This window comes from Neolamprologus brichardi, chromosome 12 (genome assembly GCF_056152115.1).
Source record: "Neolamprologus brichardi isolate AB-2024 chromosome 12, ASM5615211v1, whole genome shotgun sequence".
In the NCBI taxonomy this organism is placed as follows: Eukaryota; Metazoa; Chordata; class Actinopteri; order Cichliformes; family Cichlidae; genus Neolamprologus; species Neolamprologus brichardi.
The window spans coordinates 34353662-34369643 of NC_142115.1; the positions used below are offsets into that span (position 1 = coordinate 34353662).

General features: G+C 39.3%; 1 protein-coding gene across 1 annotated transcript in view; it reads left to right on the forward strand.

Moving 5' to 3' along the window:
• eeig1a (estrogen-induced osteoclastogenesis regulator 1a) overlaps positions 1-12023 on the forward strand; it is a 34755-nt gene extending 22732 nt beyond the window's left edge. Inside the window, exons 4-11 of the mRNA XM_087849462.1 lie at positions 401-517; positions 3588-3634; positions 4434-4585; positions 5483-5587; positions 6939-7134; positions 7217-7338; positions 7874-7943; positions 9761-12023. Of these exons, the coding sequence (XP_087705588.1) occupies positions 401-517; positions 3588-3634; positions 4434-4585; positions 5483-5587; positions 6939-7134; positions 7217-7338; positions 7874-7943; positions 9761-9806 (855 nt within the window). The 3' untranslated portion in view covers positions 9807-12023. The remainder of the gene's footprint in view (positions 1-400; positions 518-3587; positions 3635-4433; positions 4586-5482; positions 5588-6938; positions 7135-7216; positions 7339-7873; positions 7944-9760) is intronic.
• Positions 12024-15982: the final 3959 nt, after the last annotated feature.

Genomic DNA, 15982 nt, shown 5'->3' on the forward strand with positions numbered 1-15982 from the left:
GTCTGCAGAGGACATTTAAAAGGAAGACTGTATTTGTTTTTACAACAGAGAACCAGTGAAAGTGAAGAATAATCAAACTAAAACTGATAAGATAAACTGATGTTATGAAACTATGTAACAATTTAAAAAAAAAAGATACTTAAAACAACTTTCCAAATGCAGGTTTCACTCTCAGTCTGGGTTGATGTCTGTAAAGACTGACTTGTGGTTTTTGCACCCTGTCATCTGCTTCACACTTCAAAAGCTTGTGACGATAACGCCGTAAAATTACTTGGCTTGCTAAATGATGGGTGTCTCAGAAATCTGCTTTACCTCGAACGTGTGCCAAAAATAAAGACCGGAGAAGGCCTCTATTAGAGCAGCTTGAATTAACTTTGTTCAAACGTCTCTTCACGCCCAGCTGGGCTTCACAGACCTCAACATGGCGGAGTTCGCAGGTTCGGGCTCCACCGTGCGCTGCTGTCTGCTGGAGGGATATGACACGAAGAACACACGGCAGGACAACTCCATACTGAAGGCAAGGAGATGAGCACTGAAATAGGAATTATGGATGTTTATTAAGAAGTGAGCAGACTGGACAGACAGAGAATGAGGAGGAAGTTGTCCCCTCTTTTATTTAAAGCTGAGTTGTGATGAGATCTGCCACCTTCCAGGACCAGTGTCATGTCTTTTTCACCTTCATTGTGTTTGTTTTATGATGATAGTGTGGTGCTGAAATACTCAAAAAACTGATGTATTAAAAGGAGACTAGCTGGTACCTGGTTGGACATCCTTAACAGCATAAATTCAACAATGTGCTGGAAAAATTCCCCAAAGCTTTTGGTCCATGTTGACATGTCAGCATCACACAGCTGCTGCAGATTTGTCGGCTGCACATTCAAGATGTAAATCCTCTATTATAACACATAAAGGTGTTTTATTGAGATCTGAAGGCCATTTGGGTTCAGTGAACTCACTGGCGTGTTCAAGAAACCAATTTGAGGCGATCATGCAGTGGTCATAACGATCAGCAAAAATACTCAGGGAGGTTAAAATGATGCCCAGTTGGTACTAAGGGTCCTAAAGTGTACCAAGAAAATATCCCCCACACTATTACACAACTACCAGTAGCCTGAACTGTTAATACGATACAAATAAGATAATTAGTCTGTGAAATTATTAGGTTTTTATGCCGCCTTCTTTTTTTTCTTTCAATAACTGTTTAGTGTCCTTGACAAAAAAATAAATTTAAAAAACCAGGCGTTGTTCTAGGCTTCAAGAAATGTTTCTCTTTTTAATTGATTTTTTTTGTATAAACACAGTGGAAATGAGCACAAAGTGACCGTGCTGAGTACGATGAAGCTGAGTCACTTCATTGCCTTTGTGGATGATGGAGGCTGGGAAGTTCAGGAACTCTATGGCGCCACCCAGTGACCATGAACACAAACCACTCTGTGAAGCAAAACAGTCACGAGTCTTTTTGTCATCTCGAGTCTCTGGAAGACTTTGTGTTGCGCAGATGTTTGTGACTCACACGTCACAGATGGGATTAATGGGAACTACTCCAGGCTTTTCCAGTTGATGCTCATTACTTCTTAAGAAAACGACGGTCTTTTCAGTTTAGTCACGTTACATCTCGGCATGAGCGTAAGATGGACATTTTTGGGGGGGTTTCAGCCACTGGGTTAGTCTGACTTCACTTTGAAACTGAAAGGAAACTGAAAACTGAAGTAAAGATAACAATGTGTTCAACAAGTAAAATAAAATAAAATCTGCCAGCTTTAGGTTGCATTACAACAGTGAAATGAAAAGGTTTACATGTGTGCAGTTTGGGAAGCGCCGATTATTATTTTCACACCGCCTTAGTCAACAAGCGTCTGTATCGACAAAACCATTTTAACCATTTTCCTTTGAGTGATGTGTGATGTGTGAATAACTTTATAGCAGAGGAACTCTTCTCTCCAAAGTCCATACCTCTGAGTCAATGCAGTAAATGATATAAATTTATTATTTTGAAATGGGTGTTGGTGATGAGTCATTCCCTTTTCCTCCCGTGATGAATAGTGGATCGGGTTGTGCTAGATTGTTTACAAGGTGCGAGTGATGGTTTGGTGATTCTGATAACGTTCTCAGGCTGTCAGATTTGAGTTTATTGTCATTGTTTTGAAATATTTCGTTTTTTAACTGATCGTGTTACAAAGGGTAGTTCTGATATTGGGTATTTTTACATTGATTTTTCTCTGTCCAACCATGAGATCTTGTGACTGTCAAACTAAATCCAGTTTAGTCAAAGGAGCTTGCAAAGAAAAGCGTCTGGACTTCTTTAAGTTGCTTGAAGACGTTTCACCTCTCATCCGAGAAGCTTCTTCAGTTCTAAGGTCAAATAATGGGGAGTCCCAGATTTAAACCTGGTGAGAGTATCCCCCCACAGAGGGACAAAAGGACCTCCTGATGATCCTCTAATCGCCTGAGCCAAGGTGTGGAAAATGGTTGTGGGTCCCAATCAGCCAGGGTTTCGTCTTCAAGCAACTTAAAGAAGTCCAGACGCTTTTCTTTGCAAGCTCCTTTGACTTCGATGACCTGGATGACTGAGAACCTTCACAGACATAAATCCAGTTTACTAAAAATGTAATTGATTAGTAAGGTAGTAATGTTGAACGCTGGGTGCCTCTAACCCACCAAGAGATTTCTTACTTCTGTGGGGTTGATAGGGATATTTTAGGGTTTTTATTTTTCCAATAGAAACCTGTTGTCTGTGGGGTAGGTGTGCGGGGTAGTTGGAAGCAATTAAAACAGGTAATTAAGTTGTGGAAGCATCTTCACTTTAACTGTGGATAAAGGGCTGATCTGGAAGTTGTCATATTTAGGTTGTGAGTAAGTATAACTCGAAGTCTTGTAGTTTCAGCTGGGTAATGCCAGAAAAGCTGGTTTTGTCAGGCATGCTTCTTGTTTGGATGTTCAGTATCGTTTCCTTCATGGTTTTGTTTTCTTGACTAACTTAATTTCTTCGGTTAAAGTTTTAACAGTGTCTTGAAGTGCACTATTACAGTGCTGGAATTTTTTGATGTAGTTATGCATGGAGGAATGTAGTTATGAACGCATTTCAGACTTGATAGGAGTTTTTATTTTGTTACGTAGTGCTACAAGTAAGTCCAGTTTTTTATTTATCGATGCAAGAACACTGACTTCGATATCTGTTGTCAGTAGATCGCTGGTGTCGGTGGATGATGTCGTCTTGCCTTTGTGAGGTTTCGGCGTCTCCTGTTGCGTTGTGGATTTATCCATATTATCCATCGTGAACTGGTAGTAATGATTATCAGAAACTTAGATGAAAGTTTTAAAGGTATTGAATCATGAAAAGGTTTGTTTACCCTGAGTGGATGTGTGTGGCCATGATGAATCTGATGAATGAATCCATGATGAATCTTGTGACAAAAGTAGTACTTAAATAAGCTTTACATTGAGGTACAGTATCACAATCAAAGATTATTCTTTAGTTAGGGCTTTAAAGTACTTTTTGTTTGTTTGTCTGAAATCAGTTTCCTGTTTGAGATGTCCTTCAAATGACAGAGTTTAAAAAAATGCTCTTTTAATTTTTTCCCCAAAAGGTGATCATTGGGATGACCCTCCTGTCGGGAGATCCGTGCTTTAAAACGTGAGTAATCCTCAGTGTGAGATTTAAGATGATTAAAACTGATAAATAAATATGTGATTAGCTGTGCATGCAGGGCTCAGGCATCCTCTAGGTTGCTAGGGAAAAATGTGCTGCAGCAAAAACCTTGCGATTGGTTTGATTGGTGCCAGATTTACGTAGTTTTACTGCAGTTTGCATGGAAGATGATGACTTGTCTGCAAACACTCTCCAACTACTTGCTGGGCAGTAGCAGTGACACTATGAAAAGAGTGCCACAAACTGGAAACGGGAACGCTTGCCTCCAAAGTAAAAGCTGCACCTTTGGAAACATGGTGGTTGCCGTGATAAGGCACAACTTTTACTGTGAAGGCGAACATACTCCAGACCACAGACAATAGTTTTTTAAAGTGTTTTTTATTGTGGGGGATTGTAGTTACACTTTGGAAGTCTTCTGATTTCTGTTTATTTTTCTTTATTTAATATTTGTGAAAGTAAAAAACAAACAAACAGACTATACATTTCCAGCTTAATAAACAATATTTTCTACAGTATTGCATAGCAGTAAAACCTTTTGCGCAATCCACTGGTATTTAATATGTTACTGGTATTTAAAGTTCATTTCAACCAGATTCCTTAGTGCTTATAACTTTGTGCCGTTTTGTCCTTTGTGGCCAAAATGACTCAGTTTTTCCTCCCTCAATAAAACAAATCTTATCTGAGCGTGCCAAGCTAAGCAGAACTGCACCTCTGTCCCCATTTAGTCTGTCCCAGGCTGATAAGCTGTGTATCTTTTCTCTTTTCCTTTTTTTTTACCCTGCAGACCTCAAAGCACAGCAAAGTCCATCTCCATCCCAGGACAGGAGCACACCCTGCAGCTGGACTGCAAGGGGGAGGGCACTGCTGAGCCTGGACCGCCGGGAGGGGTTTCCCTGGGCCGAGGCTCCAAACATCGGCCTTCCATCATCAGCTCAGGTACACGACGTGTGCTGCAGCCACGAAGAAACTGAGCATCTGTAGCAGTTTTATATGACCTTTCATCATTTTAACAGGTTTAGTATGACAGAAAAATAAGGAAAAGCACAATATGTCTGAGAGGAAGAGAATGGTAATACAAAGAGCAAATATGTAAATGATCAGTATATTATACTTGGAAGGTGTACTTTACTGTTTATCTTGAGTTTTAGGGAGATATTTGGAAGGATTTGAATTTGATGAGCAGATTTTCTTTGGATTCTGAATCAATAAAATGGTTTTACACCCCCACAGCTGTTTTCCAGGTGCAGTGAAGTTTAAGTCAGAAGAGATTTGAGTTGAATCCACGGACAGATTTCTCTTCATCATAACCATCCACGAATGTTAAAGCCAAACGGCTCCTGAACTCGGTGGCATCTGTCAAACTGTCAGACTGAAGGATAAATCCCACTGAAGTAATGTCTAAAACAAATGAGATTAAGAAAAGTATGAAAGATCAGATAATGTGTTCTTGAAACTGGACTCCGATCTTTTAGATCTCGGCCCAACTTTCCTAAATCTCAGCCAGATGTTTTGCTTGGAGCCAGAAATTCCCAGAGTTAATTTTCTTTGTATGGGAAAACTAGCAGACTGCGTTTAGGATTTTAGGTTTGAATTAAACTAAAAAAAAAGAAACCTGTTTTCGTTTCAGACTTGGAAGGCTGAGTTTGTTAACCTTTTCCATGCAAAGAAAACGTGCAGATCCTCAACCACAAGCCGTAAATATATAGACGGTTAGATTTCTGCTGTGAAAGTGAAAAGACTGCATTATGTCTGCTCTTTACAGACATTTTTACCAATTATTATCACGTATGAGGTGGTAACAGTGGTGCTTTTTTCTTCTTTGTGTACCTTCAGGACTCCTGGAGGAATCTGAGGTGAATCCGTCGGTTCCTGCAGAAGCTTTCCAGTCTGGTCACTCTCGTAACTCCAGCTACGCCAGCCAGCACAGCAAAATCTCAGGTACACAATCTCAGCTCTCACACGGATGTTTCATCCAGCTCTTCTTATGTTTTTAAATTAATTTTATAGGATGTTGAGACCTCTTGCTTTAATTAGTGTTGTTGAGTTTCAGTGTTGGTCAAGTTACTTGAAAAAAGTAATCAGTAACTAATTACAGATTACTTCCCCAAAAAAGTAATCCTGTTACTTTACTGATTACTTATTTTCAAAAGTAATTAATTACTTAGTTACTTAGTTACTTTTTAAAAACACGATTTACAACCTGAATAGGTGATAAAGTGATAGATCTTTCAGCCCAATTCTACTTTTTCTGCATAATCCATCATACAAAATGTAATCAAATGGAAAAGTCTCTTTTTAAAACTTGTTTTATTAGTTTTAATCTTTTAACTTTATGCATCAAGCAAAAATTTAATTATATGCAACATTCTCTGACTGGAAGAAATTTGTTTAACATTTAAACTTATTTTCTGCACATTCCAGCACATAAAATAAAATATTTTTGTGTGTTTACACTCAGTCTTTCAAATAGATGCAAGTAAAACACAGCAGAAAATAAATAAAGTCAAAGACTAGCGGTCCTGTTGCTCTATTTTCACCTGTAAAGCAGGAGTGGGGTAGGCGGAGGTTTACCCTGGTGCAAGTGTGCCGCAGCGGTCAGTGGAAGAATCCGCGAGTTTCTCTGTGAGTTTCCCATTACGTCGTACCTACTCGGTGCTTGCTCGGAAGTTTAGGGGTTTTTTCGCTGTAAAAAGAAGTTTTCTTCCCACGCACAACGGACACTAATGTTTTTGTCACTTTTTATGGAATCAAACTCAAAGTAAGGTCAGTACTTCCACGCTTTAAACGCTGCACGCTCATACTCTCTCCTGCACTCGATATATGATCCATTGTTGATCTGCACACAGCTGTTGTCACGAACGTCACACTTGCTTACGTCACTGTCATGAGACATTCTCGCAAAAAAATCATGGTTTTAGTAACGCAGTAACGCAGCGTTCCTACGGGAAAGTAACGGTAATCTAATTACCATTTTTGCAATAGTAATCCCTTACTTTACTCGTTACCTGGAAATAGTAATCAGATTACAGTAACGCGTTATAAGTAACGCGTTACTGCCCATCTCTGTTGAGTTTGTAAACAATTTGATTTCTTTCAGTTTTGATCAGGAAACTGTGGGAGCCATGAAGTACCACATGACTGTAAATGTAATACACCTGTGATAGTCATTGCCTTAATCTATGAGAAGAGTTTATAATCTGGTATTTAGCATAACGATGACGGGGTGAGCGTGATTTTAACACCGCTGCTGTTTAACATCTGACACTGATGTCCTCACGGCCTTCGGCAGGATACAGCACGGAGCACTCCTGTTCCTCCAGCCTGTCGGACCTCACGCATCGCAGGAATACCTCGACAGGAAGCAGCACCTCCGGGGGCTTGTGCTTCACGGTTGACACCCCCCCAGATGGGGACAAGGACGCTGGACGTCCGGAGAGACCCCCTCGACCCCCACGACCAGTTTTACCCCCAAATAGGCCTCCGAGGTACACAGAGTACGCTTGGTCGTGTGATTGGGAGCCTAGTTCTGTTCAAACTACATAATCTTCATTCTCCACTGTGTTTCAGGAGGAAGCAGGACTCGGTGGAGAGTCACCCCTCCTGGGTGAACGACACTCGCATGGATGCCGACGACATCGTGGAGAAAATCGTCCAAAGCCAGAACTTTGCAGACATCAGCCACACTGAAGGTACAAAAAAGTACCTGAAACGGCTCATAAAGACTTTTTATTATACAATCTCACTTGAAACAGCAAAACTGGCACAAAAATAAAAGGGAAGTTTAAAAAAAAAATTAAGAAAAGATCAAAAACATGCTGCTTGGTACAATAATTTTTCAGAGAATATACAGTTTACTTATTTCTGGAGTGTTTTCAAAAAGTTTACTGGGTGCTGAACGCAGATTCACGCTTTACCGGCAATTTGTAGTCTGTGTAAAGCTGATGTGAATTTGTGGGAAATGATGTCATCACCCGCCGTAGCTGCAGACTATAACTCTTCAGTAAGGCCTCATTTGTTTACAGTGAATCTCTTCACATGAAGGTCTCACAGTTAGTTTGACAGCAGCTTATTGATGCCTAAAAGCAGAAAAAGGCAGCTGCTGCACCATCTTTGGACCGAGCGCCGCTTCAGTTTTCAGACTCTGTGCTCCGTCGCCTTCTCTTCGCTGCCTTCTGGTTTCCGTCAGTTGGCCTTAACTCCGTTTCTGTGTTTCTGGACTTTCAGACAGCAACCTGCGCCTGTTCGTCAGCAGAGACGGAACCACGGCGCTCAGTGGCATCAGGCTTGGAAATGGGTGAGGAGCTCTGCTGTCTTTGTTTTTGGTTTATTTCTCACTTCCCAGAACTTGAGTTTCAGTATTGGAGTGCAGGAGCTGCATGAAGTCTAAACAGTTTCCAAAAATACTGGAAAATCTCAGCAATGTAATAATTTACATACTGTAAATCTCCCTCTGAGGACCCAACTTTGAAATATGAATTTAAAGCCCTGTCCTCCTCTTCCCCTTGTTTCACCATCTCTATGTCACTTTCCCTCTTATGAGAAGCTCAAATAGGCTCCTATGATTTGGTGGCTTCTTCCTTTTTCTAAGAGTTATGGCTGTAATTCATGGAGCACTCAGTCATGACACTAGAACTCATTCAGGTGATAACTTCCAGTTATAGTACACTGTGCTGTTCTGAGCTCAGGTCCCACTAGAGGATGCTCGCCTCCTCATGAAGTCTGATTATGACAGTCTGCTTAGAAACATGCACGAGTCACTCACTGGAGGTCCTTCTGTAGGGCTCTGGCTCCCCCAGCTCCTCGTTGCACAAAGGAGCAGATAGCAGTTCTACTACTGGGTCGATGGCGTTGCCAGCTCTTGTGTAACAGCCCCTCTCCTAGTATCGCCGTAATACTTTTGAAACTGTGCTTTGATGGAGCAAACCTTCTCTGCAGGTCCTGTCTCAAGCTGTGATGAGGTGATAAGCACACTAACAAAAAGCAAAACTATAGAACAATCAGTGAGGAGGGATAAGGAGTAGAGGTGGGAATCACCATACAACTCACAATACGATATTATCACAATACTTAACGCACGATACGATATTATTGCAATTTTTTAGAATATTTTGCGATATTCAGATTCTGTACATAAAGGTAAACTTTATCAATATTCATTTTATCTAATATCAAAGTCTCACACTCAGTCTTTCTCTCATTTCAGTTTTATTGTTGACAAACTGAACGGTTTGTATTACAGTCTAGTCCAACTTAACTGAATCAACCATCTGGTACAATTATAGCTATTCTGAACTATGCAGTTTATGAAAACTATGCAGCCCCTTCAGCAACTGAAGAATTTGAAAGTAAATTAAAACAAAATATAATTTTACATTAAATAAAAAAGCTTTAAACTTAATTAAAATAAAACATGTCTTAAATTAAAATAAGTAAACTGTCATGTTTATTGCTGCCATAAAAAAGTTAAACACATTTGGACAGTGAAGGAATGTCAGGATTCTTGCTCAGAAAAAGGATCAACATGCTCTGAAGTCAGAGCATGTTCCAGTCCACAAAAAAATTGTTTGTAACAAAATATCGATTTCTGCTGTCCCTGTATCGATACATTATTACCAAACAAAATATCACGATACTACATAGTATCGATTTTTTCCCCCACCCCTAATAAGGAGAGAGAAATGGATTCACTGTGGTTTATGCTTCCTGACTATGTAGATTGATTTCCCTGCAGTAGTTTTACTGTGATGATCCAGTGTTCCCTCAATTATTTTTAGGAGGGTTTTTTGCTTTTTTCAACAAAACTGATTATTTTGAAGATAAAAGTTTTTAATAACTCACAAGAACAGAATCAGCATTACTGTTGGACCAGAGAGAGAGGAGGTCAAACATGGATCATAGAAACATAAAATCATACAGTGCAAGTATAAGACGAGGACTAAATTACTGCTAGTGTGAACCAGCACATCCGTTCTCCATTTAGAAGCATATATCATGCATCTGAATGTGAACATGCACAGTTCAGTCCTATCGTCCACTTTAATGTGGAGAAACTGTAAACTGAATTCTGCTTGCTATTGCTAACTCTGATTCTCTGTGTTTGGATCCCTGCAGGGTGCCTGCTGGTGGCTACGAGCCCGTGGTGATCGAGAGCCATTAAACCGAGCAGCAGGAGAGGCGACACGTGGACCAGCACGTGCATCAGCTCCACTTTTTTTTTTCTTTTCCTGGAGCTTCAGCTGGTCTGACGCCGTGAGAGGAAAACCTCATCAGTGTGCACTTTACGTGAAGTTTGTGGCAGCACTCATGCTGCTCCGTTAAGCTGTTTCTGTGACGTTTAAAGGGCGACAAAAATGCACAAAAACGTTTCTCCTGAGCTGCTGCTGTGACACAGTAACAGCAGGTTTTATAGATTAAAAACTTATTTCAAGCATTGAGCTGATTATTAAGCTTTTGTAATAAATATACACTAATCCAACGTGTTTTTAGCTTCAGAGCTGCCAAAATTCCTTTAAAATGCACGTTTAAGACAGCAGTAATCGATTGAACACTAACTGGATGCAGTATGTACTGAAACTTTCATGTACTACATGCATGAAAATACGTACTGCTGCCTTTAAATACCTCTCAGATCGCAGTAAGAAGGGCAGGGAAGGGTGCCTTCATTAAAAAAAGAATTAGAAGTCCTCATCTGAGGCTCAGCAGCCAAGCAGGATAACTCTCTGTGCATAAATGATTAAAAAGTGCCTAATTCTGAAGCATCTGATCTCCCATTGAAGGCACCAAATCAACACTGAATGTGATCCAGATGTTAAAAAAAAACAAAACACTGAGCAGAAACTTTTTGTTTTAGTTTGAAGTCGTCTCCTGTTGATCAGGGAAATCACTACAACCACTCTGTGCCTGTAAAGTTTCTCTTAAATGACCCTAAAGCACGATGAAAACTGTTAAGTCAGAGTGCTGGTGAAGAGAGAACTGTTTGTTTGTTTGTTTGTTTGTGGGGTTACTCACTTCAGCATGCTTAAGTTTCGAGCTGCACTTTTGCTCACTCACATGGACGATCAGTTAGTTAATTCTCTCCTCAGAGAGAATTAACTAGCTCCATGCAGTAAACTGGCGATGGCCTTTTGCTGCGAAAGCCTCTGTCGCCCCCTGGTGGAGGGACAGGGTTTTGCAGGCTGCTTTGTTTAACAGCAGATCAGCAGTTTCTGTGTTGCCAACCAGCGGGCTGGTTTAAGCTTCTTTTAAAGAAAGGTTTCAGCTGCTCTACAAAGTTTTCCACCTCAAGATGGAAAATAGATTTTTATCCTAAAGAAAGAGTCTTAAAATCTTATTTTTCTTTTGTAAAACAATCAAAAAAAAGCTGATAATGCTGTGAATTGCATAAAAGTTGTGCCTTGTATGTTTACTAAACTCATGGCTGAGTTAAAACAGGTCATTTTGCTGAAGAATAAAATATATTTTGCTTTATTAAATGTGTAAAAATATAATGGAAATGCATAGATTTCTCATAGATAACCAGCCTGGAGAAACTCAGTGATAAAGGATCTTATCTTTTCAGTGTTGTGCTCTTTTATATACATTTGAACCAGTTTTCTTTAAGAGAGCTTTCAGTTACTCAAAAGTAAAATAGATTTTTGTTTATCTGATTAACAGGAATGTGAAAAAATATTTTTTTTGTTTGAAGAAGAGCAGGACAGTTAAACTGGCCCTTTTTTTGTCTTTAAATAATTTGTTCGCCCCTTATTGTATTTTAAAGATTAGACTCAACAGTTTTAGATTCAATTATTGATAAGAAATCATTTTTAGTGTTTAGGTTTGGAGTTTGTAAAGGCGTCCTGATGGACTCTGAGAAGCTGTTTAGAGACGCCGTAGCTGCAGAGGTTTAAGAATTTATAGTAAAATGAAACCGAGAAAAACAACAAATTGCTCTCCATATTTACTATTTTAAAAAGTAAGATTTTAAGACTCTTTATCAGTGAACTTGTTATCTTTTTTCCTGTTCTGCTTCACATTATGCTCATTATAGATTTTATTATAGTTTATTAATCACACAGTTAGTTATTCTCACATTTGGGGATGAACCACTTTAGTCAGAGTTTAGGGTCACCAGAGCCTTTTGATTTAGTTTAAAGCCTTTATTTATATGGTTTTGGTTCTGTTTGGAGGTTTGTCATAAGCTATGCACACAACTCGCCTCCCTGTGCTTTTTTTTTCTTTTAGCAAATTCTTATATTATAACGAAACTAGTGTAACCTAAATTTATAGAGATTGAGTTGGAAATGTTCTTCCAAACACACAATAGTTACAATGATTCTTTATTTTTTTGTATATTTCTTTTAAAAGATGACTTCTAAACAATAAAAAGCTAACCCGAGTTTGTCGTTGTGTTTTTCATTATCTTAATACCATATAATATGATATATATAATATAATAAAACAGAGGATGCTTAACAGAAAGATCCGTCCATTTTCTGTTATTAGTATTTTTCACCGAATCTTAGACATTTGTTAATGTCTACCTCACCGAAACTACATGAACCACATCTGTAAAGTTACAGCAGTTCATAGCATCGTTACTAGAATGGTTTAAATGTTTTTATACTGACTCTATAATCTGCTGCAAAGTCTCTTCTGTATTGAAAATGCAGCTACTAGAACACCTGCTCATGCAGAGTCATAAGAGAAATACTGGCAGTCACTTTTTAGCAAAACACGAGCAACTCTACACCTCTGGTCCCATCCGTGGTCTCCTCAAAGCTCAACAGATCACACCATTTGATGTTTTTCTGGTCCAACATTTTCAGAACTTCAGAGCTTTCATTGGTTGATTTGCTTGAAAAAGTGGACAATAAATTAGATGTAATATCAATAACAGCATGTGGATACATTTCCAGGATCATCCCACTATATATGATCCAAATTATGGACTGAAAATACTCCTCCAATATTGGGCCAAATTATTTAAGTGTAATCCTCCAACTCCACCAGCAGAGAGCGCTCTACACAACCGTATCAGCTCTTCGCTCAGCTGGGAAATAATCGCCGCTTGCTTCTGCATTAGACTTCAAATGCATTTGCCAGAGTTATCATATTTTAAAGATCTGAATGTATTGTATTATCATCCTCTCTACTTTTAAGATCAGGCTTCAGTCGTTTCTTTTTAATAAGCGTAAAGTAAAAGTTTGACTTGTAGGTTTAAATTCAATCCCTAAATTTGACCCTTACATGCTCTTTTGGTCAAATTTGACAGCAGCAAAAATAATTTAAATATCATTTTTTCAGCCCGAAATTTAATTAATTTTTATAAAGTGGTCAAAAATGCACAATTAACAAAAACAAACAAACAAAAAAAGTATAATACTGTTATATAGCTGGCACAATTTTCTGTAAATTGGTGGTTTTAGAGAACTTTCAGGAATGATGACACGTGGACACGAGCACATAAGGAACAGAACATACAGGGGTCAAAGGGCACCTTGCGAGATGGTTGCTGAGTTAGACAGAAATAGGGCAGCAGAGTGCTACAGTGGTTCATACGATCAGCTCAAGGATTCTGGTTCCAATCCTGGCAGGAGAGTTTCTGTGTGGATGTTTGAACCATTTCAGAGTACCTGAAGTGGGTTTCCTCCAGTTTCCTCCCACAACCCAGAAACAAGCATGTTAAGTTAACAGGTAACTCGAAACTGGGAGGGAGTCTAAGTGGGCAGTAAAACTAGGAAAGTGCAATATAAAAGCAAATGCATTACATCTACAACTGCAAGCTTAAGTCCCCATATTAAAAAAAATTGAACCTTTGACAAATTAAAATCACTTTAATCTGAGTTAATAGATAACAAAAGGGAGTTGGGGGAAGTCATACGATCATAAATGTGCTTGATCTGCCATTTCAGTGAGAGTGGGAACCCACACATAAACCCACATAAAGTTTCCTGCCACAGACTGGCCGACAATAAGCATGTTTTGTGCTCGAAGTGTGAATTAATATTCATATTTATGATGAAAAACAGGACATGCTCTCATGTGAACATGAACTATTCCTGCGCTCTGAAACATTAATCAGGATTAATTGTTCATTTATTAATTTCAGGCTATGTATACACTAGAAATGCTTCTCTAGACACTCGCAGTCTAGAAAGTTGACCCAAACCATAACCTTTGAGCAGTATGTAAGCGTTATTTTACCCTAATTTTTTGGGTTATTCTTAAGTTTTGTTTCTGTTAGTTTCCACGGGGGGTTTGCTCATTTTGGGAAAGTTTTTTTTAAAATTGTTGTTCAGTTTCAGTTTAGCTGATTAGTTTCAGCACTAGTTTAGTCTTTAACTCAGGGGCGGTGTGTCCGTGTGAGATTTATAGTTGTTAGATTTGGTATTACTACACAAACACAACAGTTCGTGACACGTAGACATCACGGTCTTATTAAACACGTGCCTCCTGATACATGTAAGGTCAACAAATTCCCTTATCATCCCACGGTGGTGGGGATATGGAAAATATTATTATGTGGAAGGGGAGTTACTTCATAATATCTCCCCAGCATCACAGAGCACTCGTGTATGCAGCAGAGGAAGGGCTCAACTGATTGGTGTGTTTCTGTTTTTAATCTCATGATGTCTTTACACAATAAATCACCATTAATGAAGACCAACAAATAGAGTCGTGGTAAAAAGAAAGTACAGCCTCTTTACATTCTAAGGTTTTGTGCATCAGAAGCAGTCGTGTGAAATACTGAGTGCATCATTAATGTTTCTGGAGGAATCAACAAGATAAGAATCAGCCTGGTGCTGCTAATCAAATGAACTTGATTAATTGATCATAAACATGTGTGAACGCCTCTGTAGAAGCAGATGTTTTTGTGGTTTGCATGTTTGGAGCACTCACATGTGTGTTAACACAATGCTGAGGAGCAGCAGCTGTTTCCGTCTGGGAAGGTTACTGAAGTCCTTTCCCAAACCATTTGAAGTCGATCATTCTACAGAAAGGAAAATTATTCACAAGTGGAAAAATATTCAAGACAGCTGCCAGAGCCTAAACTGTGCTCAGATGCAGCTTTGCAAACCTGAGCCGCACTGTTATGTTTAGCTCTTCTAAACACGTTCTTCTAATCCAGGGGTGTGGAAATCCAGGCCTCAAAGGACGATGTCCTGCAGGTTTTAGATGTTTTCTTGATCCAACACAGCTGATTCAAATGGCTAAATGACCTCCTCAGCATGTCTTGAAGTTCTCCAGAGGCCTGGTAATGAACTAATCATTTGATTCAGGTGTGTTGACTCGGGGTGAGATCTAAAACCTGCAGCACACCGGCCCTTGAGGCTTGGAGTGCACGTTAGCATATGCTACTTCCGGTGCGGAAACTCCTGTGGGGAGCTTTGCTTCCGGTGTCCTATTCACGCCCTGTTTACGGTCTGAAACAAGTTAAGCAAATAAATGAATCAAGTGGCGATTTACATTTCTATAGATGTCTCGGGCATTTACCCAATATATCTGTAAATGATGTTCATCGACTTGTCGATATTTTTTCCCTGCGCCTCAGAGCAAAAGAGAAAAGGGATTCAAATGTTATATTTCTCAGCTGTCCATCGTTTATCGCGGGTGTTCTAAAAATAACCAGCGATAGGTGAAATCAAGTAGCCAATTTTATTTTTTGACGGTGCAAAACATTTCGTGGACATCGTGGACATACAGTACTGCACTTCAGAGTCACACTGCTAGCGATCGATACAGCGATTCTGTACTGTACAGGAGAGACGTCATGGAGGAGATCGTCTGCAGCGATCAGGACGCAGGACACAATGTGATGTAAAAATAAATAAGCATGAAAACTTGCACTAAAAAATCTGCGAAACAGCGAGGTGAAAGGTGAACCGCGTTATAGTGAGGGACCGCTGTCATTTTGAAGGTAAGTCACAACATACCCTTTGTAAATACCATTGACTGTAGAAAACATGGACGACGCGACCCCGCCTCCTACCATTGTTTTTTTTTTTTTTGGTTTTTTTTTTTTTTATAATAAACCTTTATTTAAACATCAGTACAATACAAAATGGAATTAAACAGTACCACAATAATGGTGTTGCACTTACAAAAGAATTGTATGGATAAATAAACAAATACAAGAACAGTATTCAGAAACAACAATATAAATATGCTAGGGGGAAAGTAACTGATCAAGCCAAAGAATAAAGTGATTGAAAGATTTGGATTTTTTCACAAACACCAATAGTTTTTATAGCTTTTGGGTTGCCTCCTACCATTGTGCAAAAATGAAGCCAAAATACCCCGCTTGTGGAGGCTGCCATCTTGCAAATTTGGAGCCAAGAGTCTGCGCAGTAGTGA